At 41.4% G+C, this 17,977-nt stretch overlaps 1 protein-coding gene across 1 annotated transcript in view; it reads right to left on the reverse strand.

Annotated features, from left to right (window-relative positions):
- The window catches only part of SPTLC1 (serine palmitoyltransferase long chain base subunit 1), a 68,102-nt gene that overhangs the window by 25,517 nt on the left and 24,608 nt on the right, over positions 1 to 17,977 (reverse strand). Inside the window, exons 6-9 of the mRNA XM_083187756.1 lie at positions 13,555 to 13,687; positions 11,137 to 11,266; positions 4,422 to 4,511; positions 2,886 to 2,993 (exon numbers count right to left, since the gene is read on the reverse strand). Of these exons, the coding sequence (XP_083043882.1) occupies positions 2,886 to 2,993; positions 4,422 to 4,511; positions 11,137 to 11,266; positions 13,555 to 13,687 (461 nt within the window). The remainder of the gene's footprint in view (positions 1 to 2,885; positions 2,994 to 4,421; positions 4,512 to 11,136; positions 11,267 to 13,554; positions 13,688 to 17,977) is intronic.

Below are 17,977 nucleotides of genomic sequence, written 5' to 3' on the forward strand. Positions count from 1 at the left end.
AATAAGGGTTTGTGTATTAAATATGGACTCATTTGTATGAAGGAACCACCACAAATAGAGTTTTCTAACAGGTTTCATGGAGTGCTTCGGCCTAAACCACTCGACAAAGTAAATGTGCAAAAAAGCAAATATCTACACATAAACCTTTACTGTAATCAAAACGACTTCCCTTTGTTAACAAGTAAAATACTGCATTTCGACTCCCCTACATGCCACATACTACAGAGAATACCTTCATGTGCATTTCACTACGTCACTAACACAAATTAATCCTTTGAGTGCCAACATTTCTGAGAGATCCTCAAAATATCAGTTAAAAATGCCAACGCCGCTCACAGCGAATGTTCTTTTTTTAGGTGCAGTATTTAACTAAACTTCAATTAATTGATTTGGCTGTATTTGTATTTATTTACACTAAAAAGAATGGTGAGCGACGCTGGCATTATTAGCAGATATTTTGAAGCTCGCTCACAGCAACTTTGGCACTCAAAGGGTTTTAATAATAAACATGAATTAGTCATTGTATGTATCAGACTGTTTCCCTCTTTGCAGCTCCCATTGATTGCAGATTAAGTCAAATGTGTTAAATAACTTTTATTTGTAATATTGAGCCTTCCCTTTGCAAAAGAATAAACTTAGCAAGCAAATAACAAAAAAAAAATTAAGAAAGGGTGTATAAGATGTGCATTCAATGAAAAGGGGGGGGGGGGATACAGTACTTTGCGGCACTCTCGGCCTAATTCTGCCTGGTTCACTAATTCAGGAACTCGCAAATTTAGCGATTATCGAATGACTGCACACGTGCAGCATTCGCATCAGGTATGCATAGCACCAAATAGCGAACAATTACTTATATGCACAGAAGCCACAGAGAAGCCGCCGTTTAACTGACAGGAAGCTTGTGTTTAGGGGCAGAAACAGGTCATTTTCTGGGTGTTTGTGAAGGAGTTTTTCCAGTCTGTGCCATCAGCGATGACCACTTCCTGATTCTTGAGTGACTGAGATCCCCATGGCAATTGGGGCAATCCCACGAGCAAGCATCTAATTTGGTGTGACAAACAAGCAGGAATGGCCAAATTGCCGCAATGATGAGTGCGGCTGCACCTGTATATACACACTAAGGTTAATTTGTGGTCAGGAGGCAATGAACCTACCAGAATATTTTTGGAGTGTCCGAGAAAACCAAAGTATCCTGATGAAAACCATGTAGCCAACAAGGAGAATATGTAAAACAGGACTGGGATGTGAATTGGACCAATGACATCAGTAATTCTAAAGAGGCGTGTACACGGATAGATTTGGCAAAAGATCTGGGTGTTCCCGACTGATTGAAACGTCCAATCGCTCAAATCGTTCTGTGTGTATGAATGATATATTGGACGATGCGCGTACCCGATGGTCGTTGGTAGAGGTCGCTGATCTTTCCTGCATGCAGAAAGATCAGCGACCAATCGTTAGCGATGTGTACCAATAGTTTCATGTGTATGCACGATGAACGATTTGGTAAGGCTAATTGACTGGCTTCCCTCTCCCTCCACCATTGTTAAAGATCAATCGTTCATGTGTAATCGTTTGCTCAATCGTTCATCATTTGACACCAAAGCGTTTGTGCAGGAGGTTCAGAGGAAATTATTAACGAGACTGAATCGTTGGCCAAATCTATCCGTGTGTACGCACCTTAACCAATAAACCAACTGTGCTCCCGTATATAGTAGAAAGCTTGGTACTCTTTACCTAGAAGGGCGCCCATCGCGGGCATCGAATGCACTAAAAAATCGGGTGCGATGCGACCGACGCGATGCCCGCGATTTCCCATAGGGAACAATGTTAAATGTCCCAATTGACCCGATTTTCCTGTTTAATGTCTCAATTGACCCGATTTTTCCATAGGAAACAATGTTAAAGAAGCCAAATAGGCACCCTGAAGTGTGAAATGGCCCCCACAATTGTTAACGCCACCCCACGATCAACGTGAACCCGAAGAGTGGCGAGCACAGCGAGCCCACGAGGGGCGGCGGTACGCGTCCTACGACCTTTTCATACCCCCACTATCCACGTCGGCGTGGAGTTGAGAATAGAAAGTATGGCGAGCGTAGCGAGCCACCGAGCCCGAAGCGTGGCGAGCCCCGCGAGGGGACGCGGATACCTTCACAGGTATCCGCGTCCCCTCGCGGGCTTCACAGCTGTCCGCGTGCGCTCGCCACACTTTCTCAACTCCACGCCGACGTGGATAGTGGGGGTATGAAAAGGTCGTAGGACGCGTACCGCCGCCGCTCGCCGTGCTTCGGGTTCACGTTGATCGTGGGGTGGAGTTAAAAATTGTGGGGGCCATTTCACACTTCAGGGTGCCTATTTGGCCTCTGTGGGCCATTTAACATTGTTTCCTATGGAAAAATCGGGTCAATTGGGACATTTAACACTGTTCCCTATGGGAAATCGCGATTTTTTTACTAACGATGCCCACGATCAAAATCGTGGGCGCCCTTCTAGGTAAAGAGTACTGAAAGCTTTACTATGAATATAATGTAGGAGCTCTTATCTACTAAGAATCCAGCATTATACCTATAGGTCTACTTCTGCACTTATATTTTAATTTAATTTTGACCATTACCTAAAGGTTTAGTACATTTAGGACTGCAAAGCCATTCATATGCTTGCCCTTTCAGATTCCTTCTGCACGGTCACCAGTCTCCACATGTGCTGGACCATTTATTTTTACCCGTAATCATGACGTATGGCAAGCGTGTACACTGAACATAAACAGATCAGCTTTGTACTGTATGTAAGAAGCTTTCAGGTGAGGTTGGTGAAAAACACAAGAGGAAGGTAGGAAGATATGTATGGCAAAAATTAAACAAAAAAGTTCTTTAGAAGATCATACTTACACTAATTCCAAAATGTTCAGTGACTCCTCGTCCATGTTCCCCCAGAACACCAAACGAGAGGCTTTCTTCAAGGAATATTCTCACTTTGTATTTGTATTTTAGCTCAACCTGCAATTAACAAAGATAACAAAATACAATTGTTAAAAACTAAAATGAAAGGCAAATGTATACAAATAAAAAGGGACAAGGTTGTATTACCCAATGGTCGGGATATGCTAATATACATATTAAAAGACAAAAATAAGGGATGTTTGCGCAACAGATTATTTTATACTTCTAAATTTAAAAAAATACAATGCAACCATTATTAAGTATTATTCATTCACTGCTTTATTATCTGAAGAATAAAGGAAGCAGTTGCACTTGAATTAAAGCAAGACCTACTCTAAAAGAGAGGCTACTGTCAGCTCATTTAAGGCTCAGGCCACAATAGGTCTCAAATCACGATGGTTGGTTCAACGAGTAAATAGACTCATGTTCCTGACAACAGTTTTATTATTTTTGCAAGCTACAAGAAAATGGTGTGAGTTGTCCCCTGAATCAAACATTTACGCGCTGTACGAGTAATCAGTGAACTCTGTAAACTGCACTTGGCAGTGGTTGGACATTGATCTTGTATTTTAACTGATAGGTTTGTGCCAAGCAACAATATACTGTACAATGGCATTCAGTCTCACAAACTTGTCTTCTAACGGAATGCATCTAGAAGACACACGAGAAGTTTAAAATGAAAATTCAATCTAAAATAAGAAATTTACAATCATATCAAATATGCACAGTAGTTCATATCTGATAGGACGCAAGCCAACTCATACTGCAAGGACATTCTTTGGAAGAGCCCACATTTGATATTCCTGTACTACTGAAGGTGACTATTTTTCAATGAAATTCTCTGGTAATATTCTAAATATATAGAAGATGGTCACCTGATTTTGTAACAAGTGCACATTTCAATATAATCACCAAAATAATGCTCAATATGTGCCAAATAAGTAAATAAAATGGACTTAAATTTTAGAAGAAAATAGTAGTGCCCAATTAATGTGGCATATGTAATAGGGTCAGAGTTTGCCGGCAGTGCCGGATGGCAGCTGATCTCTGACCTTTTTTTCTTTTTTAAGTGGCAATCATTTACAAGGCAACACTGGGTCTGAAATCGCTGGTATTGCGCAACTCTGCCAAATTCGCCATTGTATGGGGATTATGATATATCAGTCCAAAAAAAAAAGTGAAGCAGTAAATAAACTTGGATATTTATTTATTTATATATTTATCTCACGAGCAGGGCCCTGTCTCCTCATGATTTTTCTTCAAAAAAATAAATAAATATATATATATCTCTATCTCTCTGCCACCCTGATAATTGCTTGAGTGTCCTGTTCCCTAACGCAATTGTCTTTATTTACCAAGTGCTTGTCTTCAATTGCATTGTACTGCAATTCTTTATTTAATTGTTTGTTTGTTTTGCTCATGTAAGGCGCCACGGAACCCTTGTGCAGCCATATAAATAAACGATAATAATAATAATGCACATACCAGTTGTGGTAGAGGGCAGATATCACCAGTGTTCATGTACAGTCCTTCAGCAACGATAAATCGTCTTGTCACTCTGGCCTTACGTGGATTCTATTGGGATCAAGAACACATAAGTGGTCATTTTTGTGTACATTTGAAAGGATGTAGCAAAAATAGTAAATAAAAAAAAAAAACACCTGTATTATACATCTATCTATCTATAAGAGAGACAAAGCCTGCACTCCAAAACTTTGGAATTTACTTGCCCAGGTGCCTTCCAGGGTATGGGAATACCAGGTGAATCAAAGATATAGATGGCAGCACTCACAGGACTAGGAAAAAAGAATTCACGACCACTCTGTGGATCTTGTTCAACGTTTTAGTCATTAGAGTTTTGTCAAGAACACTTGCATACAAACAAACGAGTGTACATACACCGATTGTATACAGAAGTGAAGGAGTGCACCTACCACATGGAGACATGCCCCCAGCCGCAAAACAGACATTGTGCTCTTTGATCACGTCATCATCTCCACGAGTCAATAGACAATATTGTACGCTCGTGGCCACTCTGCTCATCTAGCGGCGCGTTGCTCCGGCAGCCATCATCAACCTGTACGTGACGTCGCGCTGGACTACCTGGCAACTTCACCCCACCTGTGACATGTTCTGGCAGCTGATGTTCTGACGCACTATGCCCATATATATTTGGACACCGACACAATTTTAAATTTAAGCTGTTAACCTAAACAAATTTAAGCTACAGTTATATGCCGAATAGGTTTTTAAAGTGCAGACTGACAGCTTTGATTTGACGGTTTTCACATCCAAATTGAAGGATGGTTTTAGGAAAACCGCTGTTTAAACCGTTGCGTGCAAACATCTGAGAGATGCGAATAATAAGAGCAAAAAATGCCAGCGTTGCACACATTTGCTATATAAATACAAATAAAAAATCCTGGATAAAAAAATATTATATTTCCTATATAAGTTAAACATTACAGGGCATTACGATGAATAAAAATGTTTGCTTGCCAATTTTCACATCTATTTTGGCAAATTCACTCAAAGGCCTTTATTCAGATCTGATCGCAGTACAAATTTGTTTGGAAAATGGGCAAAACCATGTGTACTGCAGGTGGGGCAGATGTAACATGTGCAGAGAGAGTTATGGTGTGTACACACTTGTACAATGTGCATGAGATTTTGACTATATAGTCAAAATCTCATCTGGATCTCATGCAGATCGCACAGGTTTTAACCCTTGCGATCCCGATGCCTGCTCCCGTATCGCAGCCAGAAAGTCTTGGCTGCATAGACTATATAGTGCAGATCTGCACTATATAGTCTACATTGTATGCAGATAGTCTAAATTGTAAATATTGTATGCAGATAGTCTAAATTGTAATATAGTCATGATTGTACAAGTGTGTAAACACCATTAGATTTGTGTGAGTTATTTTGTTTCTATGCAGGGTAAACACTTGCTGCATTATTTTTACACTGCTATTTAGATTTCAGTTTCAACACACCCCACCCAAATTTAACTCTCTCTGTAGATGTTATATCTGCCCCACCTGCAGTGCACATTGGAAAATGGGCAAAACAATGTGCACAAAAAGTCCAGAGCTGATTCCAAGTGTAGGATTTGCATTTGCAAACTGCTACTGTAAATCCTCAACATGCAGTCAAAGAAGCTCTCAGTGCAAGTGATTTCGGCCATGCTTATGCTGCAAAAACACATGGGAGTGGCCTAATTATTTCACTTGTGATTCAGTGTGGAGACCTGGCAAAAGGTGCACACTTGGGGGTACTTGAGAACCAGGGTGGGCAACCACTTATTTACACTGCAAAATCAGGTTGATTTTGCTTTGTAAATGATTGCGGCTTTAAAAACACAGGCACACTCACAGGAATTCCCAAACAACCTGCATCTTGCAGGCTATTCGATTTCATCCCATGTGTTTTTAGTTTATTTATTTCTAGTTTATTCCATCAGCATATACTGTAAGATTTATTGCCGATCTCGGCTCTATTTTCCCATATCACTACCAAAACCATAATGCAGCTTGGCTTAAGTTCCTTGATCTTGTGCGATCCCGACTTAAATGGTAATGTGCAAAAACGAGGCTTCCATCCACAACCTAAATCAAATGAGGCTTGGCTCATTTTCGATTGTTTAGTTCTATTACTCATATCTCCTCAGCGCTTTTAAATACTTTTCATTTTGTTTTGCCTTAATAATAGTGCATTATTTCTATGTAATATCTAATACATACTGTCATGTTTTGTGTTCAATATTTCTCACCCAATCCTAAAGATGACCAATACCTAATATAATTTGGTACTCTTTACCTAGATGGGCGCCCGCGATTGAAATCGCGGGCGTCGGGGGTAAAAATCGCGGTCATCGCGGGTAAATCGCGGGTACATAAAAATCTGCTACCCGCGATGACCACGATTTTCCCATAGGGAACAATGTTAAAAAGGCTGATTGAGCGCGATTTTCATATAAAATGCCTCAATGCCCGCGATTTGGCCATAGGAATCAATGTTAAATGGGCTACAGAGCCCAAATAGGCACAATTAACCCTTAAATGTCCCCCCAAATTGTTAACGCCATCCCACGATCCACGCCAACCCGAAGCGTGGCGAGCGCAGCGAGCCCGCGAGGGGCGGCGGTACGCGTCCTCCGACCTTTTCATGCCCTACTATCCACTAGGGCGTGGAGTGAGAATAGAATAGTGTGGCGAGCGCAGCGAGCCACCGAGCCCCGCGAGGGGACGCGGATACCTTCACAGGTAGACGCGTCCCCTCGCGGGCTTCACAGGTGTCCGCGTCGCCACGGACACCTGTGAAGCCCGCGAGGGGACGCGTATAACTGTGAAGGTATCCGCGTCCCCTCGCCACGCTTCGGGCTCGGTGGCTCGCTGCGCTCGCCACACTATTCTATTTTCACTCCACGCCCTAGTGGATAGTAGGGCATGAAAAGGTCGGAGGACGCGTACCGCCGCCCCTCGCGGGCTCGCCACGCTTCGGGTTGGCGTGGATCGTGGGGTGGCGTTAAAAATTTGGGGGGACATTTAAGGGTTAATTGTGCCTATTTGGGCTCTGTGGCCCATTTAACATTGATTCCTATGGCCAAATCGTCTCCATTGAGGCATTTAACAGTAAAATCGTGTCCATCGGGCCTTTTAACATTGATTCCTATGGCAAATCGGGAGCATCGCGGGTACATTTATGGCCGGCCGCGACGCGACCGACGCGATTTCCATGTTTAACATGGGTTTCAATGGGAAATCGCGGGCATCGCGTCGGTCGCGTCGCGGCCACACATAAATGTACCCGCGATCACCACGACGGGCGCCCATCTAGGTAAAGTGTACCTATAATTTTACACATTTGCACCACCTATTTAGCACATAAGTATTTGGGAGCAAAACAAAGGAAAGAAAAAAAAAAAAAAAAGATTGTGACAATATGGGGTCATCAGGTAGAGGGGTGTACGGGTGCAGTGTCATGGGGGGTATTCAATGTGTGACAATATTTCTGACAGTCAGAAATATCGGCACACAAGTATTAAATGCGGTACAAAAATCTGCATGGTCGAAAAAGGCTGCTGAATTGTCTCTCTGCGTCAGTTTTCAACAAAATACACACTTATTCAGACAGTTGGAACGTTTGACAGTCGGAAGATTAAAATTTCAATGGTCCAATTGACACCGAAACAGACGATACTCTGACTGTCGGAAACATTACGACAGTCGGAATAACCATTGAATACACCCCTAAGTTCTTAGTCAGTATAGACAGATTTTCCAGTGAATAAATAAAATGATGGCTGGGGGAGCCAATCTCAATCAAGCTTCATCATTTTATTTATCTTGGCAAAAAAATATTTATATTAAGTAGGCATCTCAATAAATTACTTATTTATGGGTACATATACCCCAAAATATGAATAAAATGTACACTTCCGATTTATCCAAAAAGACATTGAGAGATGTTGCACACTTAATATATCCTAGCTATTCAGGGCTAACAGTCAAAATGATAACGCTTTCCAGATAATTTTATCCTCTGCAGTACTTTCCCATTTGTTTACCAGAAAGATTAGCCTTGAGAAGGAAAAACTAATTTGCACCTTCATTTGAAATGGTAAGAGACCATGAATAGCAAAATTTGGCGTATTTTATGACACAAGAGTTAATTACATCCATTTGTATATCTTTATCTTTTCCTTGCAACACACAGGTATGTGTATCCCTCCAAAGTATGTATGTATGTATGTATGTATGTATGTATGTATGTGTGCGCGCGCACGCACACACACACACACACACACACACACACACACACACACACTACACAATTCACTTTAATTAACTACTGCTGTTTGTGTTGCTAAGTACCCTTTGGAGGGATACACATACCTACCTGACTTTAAAGCTCTGGTTTATTCTTCCAATTTTTAAATACGTAATATTTGCGATGTACCAACTTCGTTGGATTTTATTGAGCATCTACAAAACGGAGAAGCCCAGCTAAAGGGACCTACTTACAGCTTAAATCCAAACTTATTCCATCATGGTTGGAGTTTTACCCCTGATGAAGTATTTGACGAAACGCACATTGTTTTTAAACTACATTTGTTATATTAAATATCCATAATGATTGGTGTAATTGTTTCACTAATGAATGAACATATAAACCTTTACTGGTGTGGTATACCTCTAGAACACTATTGTGTGTGTGTGTGTGTGTGTGTGTGTGTGTGTGTGTGTGTGTGTGTGTGTGTGTGTGTATATATTTATGTATATTATATAGATTTCACACACACAGGCTTTATCTATGCATTATACTGTATAATCTATACAGCGTTCAGCGTATTTTAATTTTCTAATCTTTCACACATTCTTTTTCTACAGTTTACTATTCCCTTATGGGGATTTGTGCACTTTTGTCAGCCACAAACAATGTAAACTTTTCCCTAATAAAATACTTTACTGTGGTCATTTCTCATGTAACACTCCACTGTTGGCCATGAAATAAGTCTCCAAAAAGACCAAAGAGTGTAGAAATTGTTATAAATCAGAGTGCTTGTATATTTATTTAATCAATTTTCTGTTTTCTAAGATGGCTCTTGCTAGCACTGGCCCATACACAGGAATCCACGTCTGTTACTCATAACATTTACAATAAAGCATGTGTGATCCCTTTTAGTGTGGTCCAATATGTTTTCAACACATTTGTTTTGCTTCTGCTCTTACTGCAAAGGAAAAACAAATAAAACACCAATATATCTACAAATTTGGCTATTCCTAGTTCTACTCTGCAATTTGGATGCTTGAGCTATATACCTAGTGGGATAATTTACCTCTTTACTGGAGCTGTGTACATTAAATCCTCATGTTACATTTGTCTGCAATTTGTTACACCACATTAAAGAGAGTCTGACCTTATATCCAAAGAAGTTATTATTACTTCTCGTTTTATTGGCCTGTTGAGGTTACTAGGCCTCATTTTTCTAGTGTTGTAAAGTAGTCAAATAATTATCATATATTGCCACAAGTGAGATTTACATGGATACAAGTTTTAGCAGAAAGACTCACCATAATAAGTAAAAGTGTATTTAGCATAGAGGTTTCCATAAAAGATAAATTCTCCCTGGTTGAACAACTTTGTAGCAATCTAGAAAAGATTACTTTACAATAATTTCCTTTATTAACAACTAGCCAACACAGTCTATTATGTATTAATACAGACCCTTGACCTATGATCTCACGAATTGATACAAAAAAATAAAGTAACCTTTTGGTAAAGAAAAACAAGAGGTGTTGAATGATTATATGAAGAGTAAATTATTTGACCTTTGCCAACAATCACGAGTGAATAGGTGTATGATTTTCAGGTGTACAGGCAGAACAGCAAAGATTTTCCACCTTTCCCAATACCGAAGTGCTTGCTCATCTTCATGGAGGCTGTAGCTAGTTATCATTGTTTATCTGTATGGTACTGATCATATTGCTCAGCGCTGTACAGAGTATACAGAGTCATTCCCCTCAGTACCTGCTTCACTTGAGCTCACTAAAGGGCAGTTTATCAGTAGCTAGTTACCCTACCAATACATTTTTCACACGTTTAAGAGAACCCACAAAAACACAAGGAGAACATACAAACTCAACAAACAATGATCCTTGGTCAACCAATTAGTCCAGCACTGTGGTGGTATCAATGTTACAATATAATTTACTTAACGTTTGTAGTGTTGATACTACTTAACCAAACAAACAATGGTAATATGCTCTGGATGAAAAACATTGGACATTTCTGTAAAATAAAAAGGTGAGGCCCATAACCAATTAGTCTCCTTAGATAGGATACTATATATAGATGTAAACACGCAGGTACAATTCCCCTATATTATTTATTAGATTAGAATTTGGTGAAAATAATTGAAGGTCCCGGAGGTAGTCTTATCTTCCCTCACACCTTTCTCGGTCAATTAAAAGATTACTCCTATGGCTACTGTCAGTTGGGGATTTACATGTCAGCTGATAAACAAGTCTGTGTTTTGCCCATTTTCTGACATACAAACCAAGAACCTACCATATTTAGAATTTTGGAACTATTTACAACTATATCATTAAGTGTTTCTCTTCAGTATAAGGAGATCCATGGATAGCATACTTTCGTTGGGCATTTTAGTTGTTAATATTATCAATAAATCAGTCACCTTTTGGTCTTCAAGTTCCTGTTCTTTTAACAGTCGTTCCAAGTCATTCATATCATTGTGTTTGTAGTACTTGATGCTGCTTCGGGAAGCCTGCAACCCTTTCTGAATGGCAAAGCATGCCGACTCATCCCTGGAAACAAAGCACAAAATTACAACACTAACAAAACAATCTCTGCTACATGAGGAGGCCAAGTTGTGTATGTGCCCAGGGGCGGATCTAGACTTTTCTTCTGGGGGGGGGGGGGGGGGGGGGGATAATGGTATTATTTTTAATCTTGACCATCTCCCACCAGTCCTGACTCCTCCCCTTTCCCATCTCCTCCTCTTCCACAGTCCCAATTACTCTCTCTCTCTCTCTCTATACAGTCCTGGTTCACGTTACCAGTTACAAGGGGGGGAAACATGGCCTGGGGCAGGCAGGATCTTTGCAGAGTGACATCGTCTGGGTATGCATTTGAGGGGGAATGTCTTCTGCTAGTCAGTCGCAGATGGGGGGGGGGGGGGGGAGCCTGAAATACGTTGGGAATCATCGGCGGGGCCGGCATTGTGTCTCTCCCCACTCACCATCTTCAGTAGGAGTGCAAGGGAGAGCCGCCCGCTGCCAATGCCGAGCCTGAACTAAGCTGCTGCAGCTTGATCCGGCGAGCTGCCCAGGATTACTGGGCTGCACAGCCCCGCTCTCCTCGATGCTCACTTTCCCTGCTAAGCACCTTCCCTGCAGCGCGGGCACTGGCAGCTGTCCAACTGCTACAGTGCCCTGCTCCTTGCGGCACCTATTGCCATCAGCGCTGACTCCACACCACCGACCGGGTCCACCAGGACGGTCATGGACATCACATCGCCACCACCGGTCCCCTGCTCTAGCGCGTCACCTTCCCTGGTGTCATGAGTGGCTGCTACGTCCTCGTTATCATATCAGTCCGGGTGCTGCAGGGAAGGATATAGACTGTATGTCTAGGGGGGCGACCGCATCAATCGCCCCTCCCCCCCGCCTTTTATCCATCCCAGTATGTGCCTTACCAGCACTTACATAGGTCGTGGGGGCAAATAATATAAAATATTTTAATATAGAAGAGGGGAGGGGACAGTACATTCTAAATAAAGAAAACACAGCCTGTACCTTTCCCTTCCCATGACTATGAAGTTTGATATTTAGTTTGCTTGTATGAGTAGTTGCTATGGGTTCGTCACATTATCTACTATGGAATGTTAGCAAACCTGCTAAGGACCATGGTGATGTCAGCTACAACTCAAAGCTTAATAAGTTTTATTAAAAAAAGAACAAATCTGAAGATATACAGATCAAACTTTGCACCCTGAACTCGCAGTTGGGCTCCTCTAGTAAAACATATTAAAACTGTAGAATTTAAAAAGGTTTTTTTGGCAGTTCCCTGATCCCACTGGTTCAATTCTCTCCCAGCACTGGATCATTATCCGTGTATATTAAAATATGTTTGGGAGTTTAGATTGTAGGATCAGCACACATGGTTTCAGTCAAATATAAATAAAAATAATAATTTTGCCCCAAAGCAACACAGCTGCACTTGACTAATAAAAGTAGATGATGTACTCTAAGGTTACAGAGAATGACAAATAAAAAAATAAACCCATGGATGCTGCAGTACAGACTTACACAACTTCGCTCTGCCATGGTTTTTTGAACAGCAGGTTTCAGCATACTGGCTGCTGGGGCTTGTTGCAATTTTCAGTTCAAACGCTACATGCCAGAAAGTTCAGATTTTCTGCAGTGTACCGAGTGTGTAAAAAGCCAATTTATATTGCAAGTCTCATACTGTATTTACTAGTGTACAATACATACAAATTATACAGTCTTGCAGCCAAGAAAGACATACAGATAGTGGTAGATGCTCAAATTAGTTCAGACCAAACCAAGAAAGACAGAAAGAACAAATAAGACAATAAAGAGTAAAGGTCCATACATAGTAGACAATATTGGTCACAATATCGACCAGAAAGGGCTTTCTGACTGATATTGTGAACAATATCGCCTAGTGTGTACACTGTACATACATAGTTAACGACCTGCTCCCTCGTCCAAACATATTTGGACGAGGGAATACCTCATTAATGACAATTATGCTGTAGCCGCAGCATGACCGTCACCCTTCTCGTGTGCGGCATCGGCAAGTGTGTATGCAGTGGAGTATGCCTCACCTCCCCTACCCCCCCCCCCCCCCCCGGTCTCTGCCGCCACCAATATCAGCGTTGATAGGGATCTTCTAGTGTGTATGGGCCTTAAGAAGGAACAAAGCAAGAAAGAAGAGGGTTGGGCAGCGCAAGAAAAAGGAAGTGGAGGAGAATACATGGGGCAATACCATACTTGCAGGGAAGAGGGAGGGTTACTGAATGAATCATGAGAAGTAATATACAAGTGCTGTCATGAGTAATAGTACTTACACAAATACAATGTCTCCTCTCTTTGAGTAAGCTGGTATAGCACTTGCAATGGTTGCAAAACCATAGGAATACAGGATTGCTTCTTCAGTTTTCATAAATTTGGCTAATCTTTCTTCTAATTCCAAATGCACATCTGCAAGAAAAGTTGGGGAGAGAAGGTTCAACTACCGATTCTAACTGAGCATGTGTTGGAAAACTTACAATGCCCACCCATGGCTGGATTAAGTGTATGGAAGTCCAAGCCATGCCAATGCCATATGTTAACAATGCTAGTACATAAAAACTGGTGGCCTAGAACAATTCCGTGTTGCCCCAAAAACCACTCCACAGTCAGATTGTATCATTTACCCATTATTTCATGAGTAGCTCTTTAGATTCTGCATACCTTTGCTTTTCCTACATCAGCATTACAGATGTGTCCTACATCAGTATAGATGTGCCCCCTTGCATCTCATATTGCGGCATTCATGCCTTAAGGGGGTGTACAAACGGTGCGAGGTATAGCCGATTTTGACTTAGCCCATGGGCGATTCGACCATAGGCCAAATACACTACACTATGAGGCATAGTCAAAATTGCCTTGCCTGCACAGTATTTTGCCAGCGATAGCGACACCGCGTATTGCTATTGTCCACAGTGTACACATGGTCTATCTAGTCAAAATTGCCTAGCACATCACACTGTGTGTACACTGCTTTACAGTCACTGCATAACATAGTGGCATCCCAGAGACAGCCTTTTATGGCGCACAGTACACACTGCGCAATACACACTGGGTGGTGAATGCTCCACGGATGATAACTGCAGTTTTGAAAACAATGCTGGGTCAGCTTGCCAAACACATTCAGGCAATCTAAATGGTCACTCAAACCTCCTCCCAAAACTCCCAGTCTTCATTTTTATGCTACTGCTACCGAGCTGCATTGAACTTGCTTTAGCAAAACGCAAAATGGCACACAAACTGTACAGTAACTTTGGTGGTTAAAAGACACATTGTGAAATGTAATGGAATGAGAGATTCAGAAAGTGAGAGATTTGGTTAGAAATCTCCAGATTTTTTTAAAGCGGCAATCATTTACACGTCAAATTAAACTGGTTTTGCAGTGTAAATGATTGCCGCTTTAAAATAACTGGAGATTTCTTACCAAATCTCTCACTTTCTGAATCTCTCATCCTATTAAATTTCCCCCACAAACTCAGCATTTCACTAAGTGAGCAGAATTCATGTTAAATAATGTTTGGCTACTCTGCTGAACTCTCTCCATTTTGTAGCTTGGCACCTCACGTTAATTTCTATACTGCATTATGCTACAGATATGCATTGGACTCTAGCCGGCCTGAACGTTAACTAGTTTAACCCCTTACCGCCGCAGCCTGTTTTTGCCTTCCTGACAGAGCCCTTTTTTTCAAATCTGACATGTATCACTTTATGTGGGGATAACTTTTTTTTTGCTTTTACTTATCCCAGTGATTTTGAGATTGTTTTCTCGTGACACATTGTACTTCAAGTTAGTGGTAAATTTTGGTCGATACAGTCTGTGTTTTTTTGTGAAAAATACCAAAATGTCGTAAAAAAATTGAAAATTTTGCAATTTGCAAAATGTTAAATTTTCTGCTTGTGAGACAAATAATCATACCACTCAAAATAGTTAATAACTAACAAAGATCATATGTCTACTTTATGTTGCCATCATTATTTCAACCTCCTTTTAATTTTTTTGGACACTAGGAGGCTTAAAATATGAATAGCAAATTCTCAAATTTTCAAGAAAATTTCAAACACTGATTTTTTTTAGGGACCAGTTCAGTTCTGATGTGACTTTGAGGGACTTGTATGTGAGACACCCCCATAAATGATGCCATTTCAAAAACTGCACCCCTCACAGTATTCAAAACAGCATTTTGGAAGTTTGTTAACCCTTTAGGTGTTTCACAGGAATTAAAACAAAGTGTAGGTGAAATTTCAAAATTTCATTTTTTTTTGCAGATTTGCAATTTTAATACATTTTTCTAAGGAACACAGTAGATTTTACTAGAGAAATGTGACTAAAAATTGATTCCCCCAATTCTTTTGTTTTCATAAATATCCTATATGTGGCCCTAGTGTGCCCGTTGACCAAACCACAGGCTTCATAATAGAAGGAGCACCTACTTGATTTTGGAGCCTCCTTTTTATGAGATTATTTTTTAGGCACCATGTAGGTTTCTAGGCACCATAAGATGCTAAAAGTTAGGAACCCCCCCACAAGTGACCCCATTTTGCAAACTACACCCCTCAGGGAATTCATCTAGGGGTATAGTGTACATTTCAAACCCCCAGGGGTTTCACCAATTTTGGTACAACTGGGCTGTGAAAATGAAAAATTACATTTTTTTTACACAAAAATGCAGTTCTGGCTCAAAATTTTTCATTTTCACAAGGAATGAAGGAGACAAAGCACCCCAAAATCTGTGCCGCAATTTCTCCCGAGTACGGCAATGCCTCATATGTGACCAAAAAATACCATTTGGGTGCATGGCAGGACTCAGAAGGGAAGGAGTGATATTTGGATTTTGCAGCACAGATTCTGGTGGAATGAATGGTGGGTGCTATGTCGCATTAGCAAGACCCCCGAAGCACGGTGAAATGATGAACCTAATAATCCATAGATGTGTGGTATATTTTAAAACACTCCTTCATACATAGGCCGGGTTTGTCGGGGAAAGTTTCACAGTGGAAAATAGTTTGCTTTCTTATTCCCTTTTTATAGCAAACTTTGCACCTTTTTTGTGTCCTGCCCTTTTTCCAGTGGAGGGGATTTCGTTAGGAAAATGCTGCCCTGATACAATACGGGGGCCAGTACTAGAAGTACTGGGGCCAGTACTAGAAGTACTGGGGCCCTCTGCCTGCTGGTTCCCAAATATTAGGCCCTTTATGACTTCCTCTTGAAAGTGCATAAATGTCCCCGTCTGGCTGGTAGAACGGAATAGTACGTAAGCGTTATACAGTGCCATCTGGATGATATACACGGCCAGCTTCTTATACCATATTTTTGTTTTCCGCAGGGCACTGTACGGCTTCAGTACCTGATCTGAAAGATCCACTCCGCCCATGTACTTATTGTAATCTAGGATACAAATAGGTTTTGAGGTGTGGGTACTGGTACCTCGTACAGGGACGGAGGTGGTACTGTCTCCGTGAATTGTTGTCAGTATAAGGACATCCCTCTTGTCCTTATATTTGACCAACAACATATTTTCGGTGGATTGTGCCCTGCTTTCACCCTTTCTCAGTAATTGGGCAACGTGCGTTTTTGGGAGGCCTCTTTGGTTCTTGCGCACAGTACCGCAAGCTGCTGTACCTCTTGAACCAAGGGCCTTAAACAGGGGGATGCTGGTGTAAAAGTTATCCACATAGAGGTGATAACCCTTATCCAGGAAGGGGTGCACTAAATCCCAGACAATCTTTCCACTAACACCTACGAGGGAGGGGGGGCATTCTGGCGGTTCAATTCTTGTGTCCTTCCCTTCATATACCCTAAACCTGTGGGTGTACCCTGAGGTACTTTCGCACAGCTTATACATTTTTATGCCATACCTTACCTTGCCCTCTTATTGGGAAGGTACTGGCGGAATTTAACCCTTCCTTTAAAATGTATAAGTGACTCGTCTACACAAATGAATTTTTCGGGGATGTACATCTCAGCAATTTGGCGCTGAAATGATCAATGACCGGTCTGACTTTGAATAGCCGGTCAAAGGTGGGATCATCTCTGAGTGGGCACTGTGCATTATCGTTGTAATGCAAAAATTTACGGATCGTCTCAAAACGAGTCCGGGTCATGGCCATACGATGAAGTGGGGTGCTGTACAGAACATCTGTACTCCAATATTGCCTAATTTCTGGCTTTTTAACTATGCCCATGTGTAACACCAGACCCCAAAACGTCATCATCTCTACTGCATCTACAGGGGTCCACCTAGCAAATGATGACGTGGGGTTTTGGGCAATAAACTGCTGGGCATATAAATTACTTTGGTCCACCATTAAATTTATAAAATCATCAGAGAAAAAGACTTTGAAAAAGTCAATTTCTTTGAGGCCTGTAGTATCAAATTGGATTCCTGGGTTGGCCAAAAACTCAGGAACCTGGGGCTCAAAATTGTCTGGTGGTGGGGTCCATACGAGATCAATCATTGGGGGGGGGGGGGTCTCAGCTGCTCTACGGGGGCGTCTTTGAGGGGGTCCCTCATCACTAGAGGAGAAAGAGGAGCTTAAGACGAATGCAAATTCATCGCTTTCTTCACTGGCTGTGTCAGTGTCAGAGGCAATAAGGGCATATGCCTCCTCCGCTGAAAACAGTCTTTGCGATGATTGGGACATTTTTATTATTTTTGTGTTTGTGTAAGTGTAGTGTTTCAACACGTGTATAGTGTAGGGGGG

Source organism: Crinia signifera, chromosome 1 (assembly GCF_055691185.1).
Source record: "Crinia signifera chromosome 1, ASM5569118v1, whole genome shotgun sequence".
NCBI classification, from domain to species: Eukaryota; Metazoa; Chordata; class Amphibia; order Anura; family Myobatrachidae; genus Crinia; species Crinia signifera.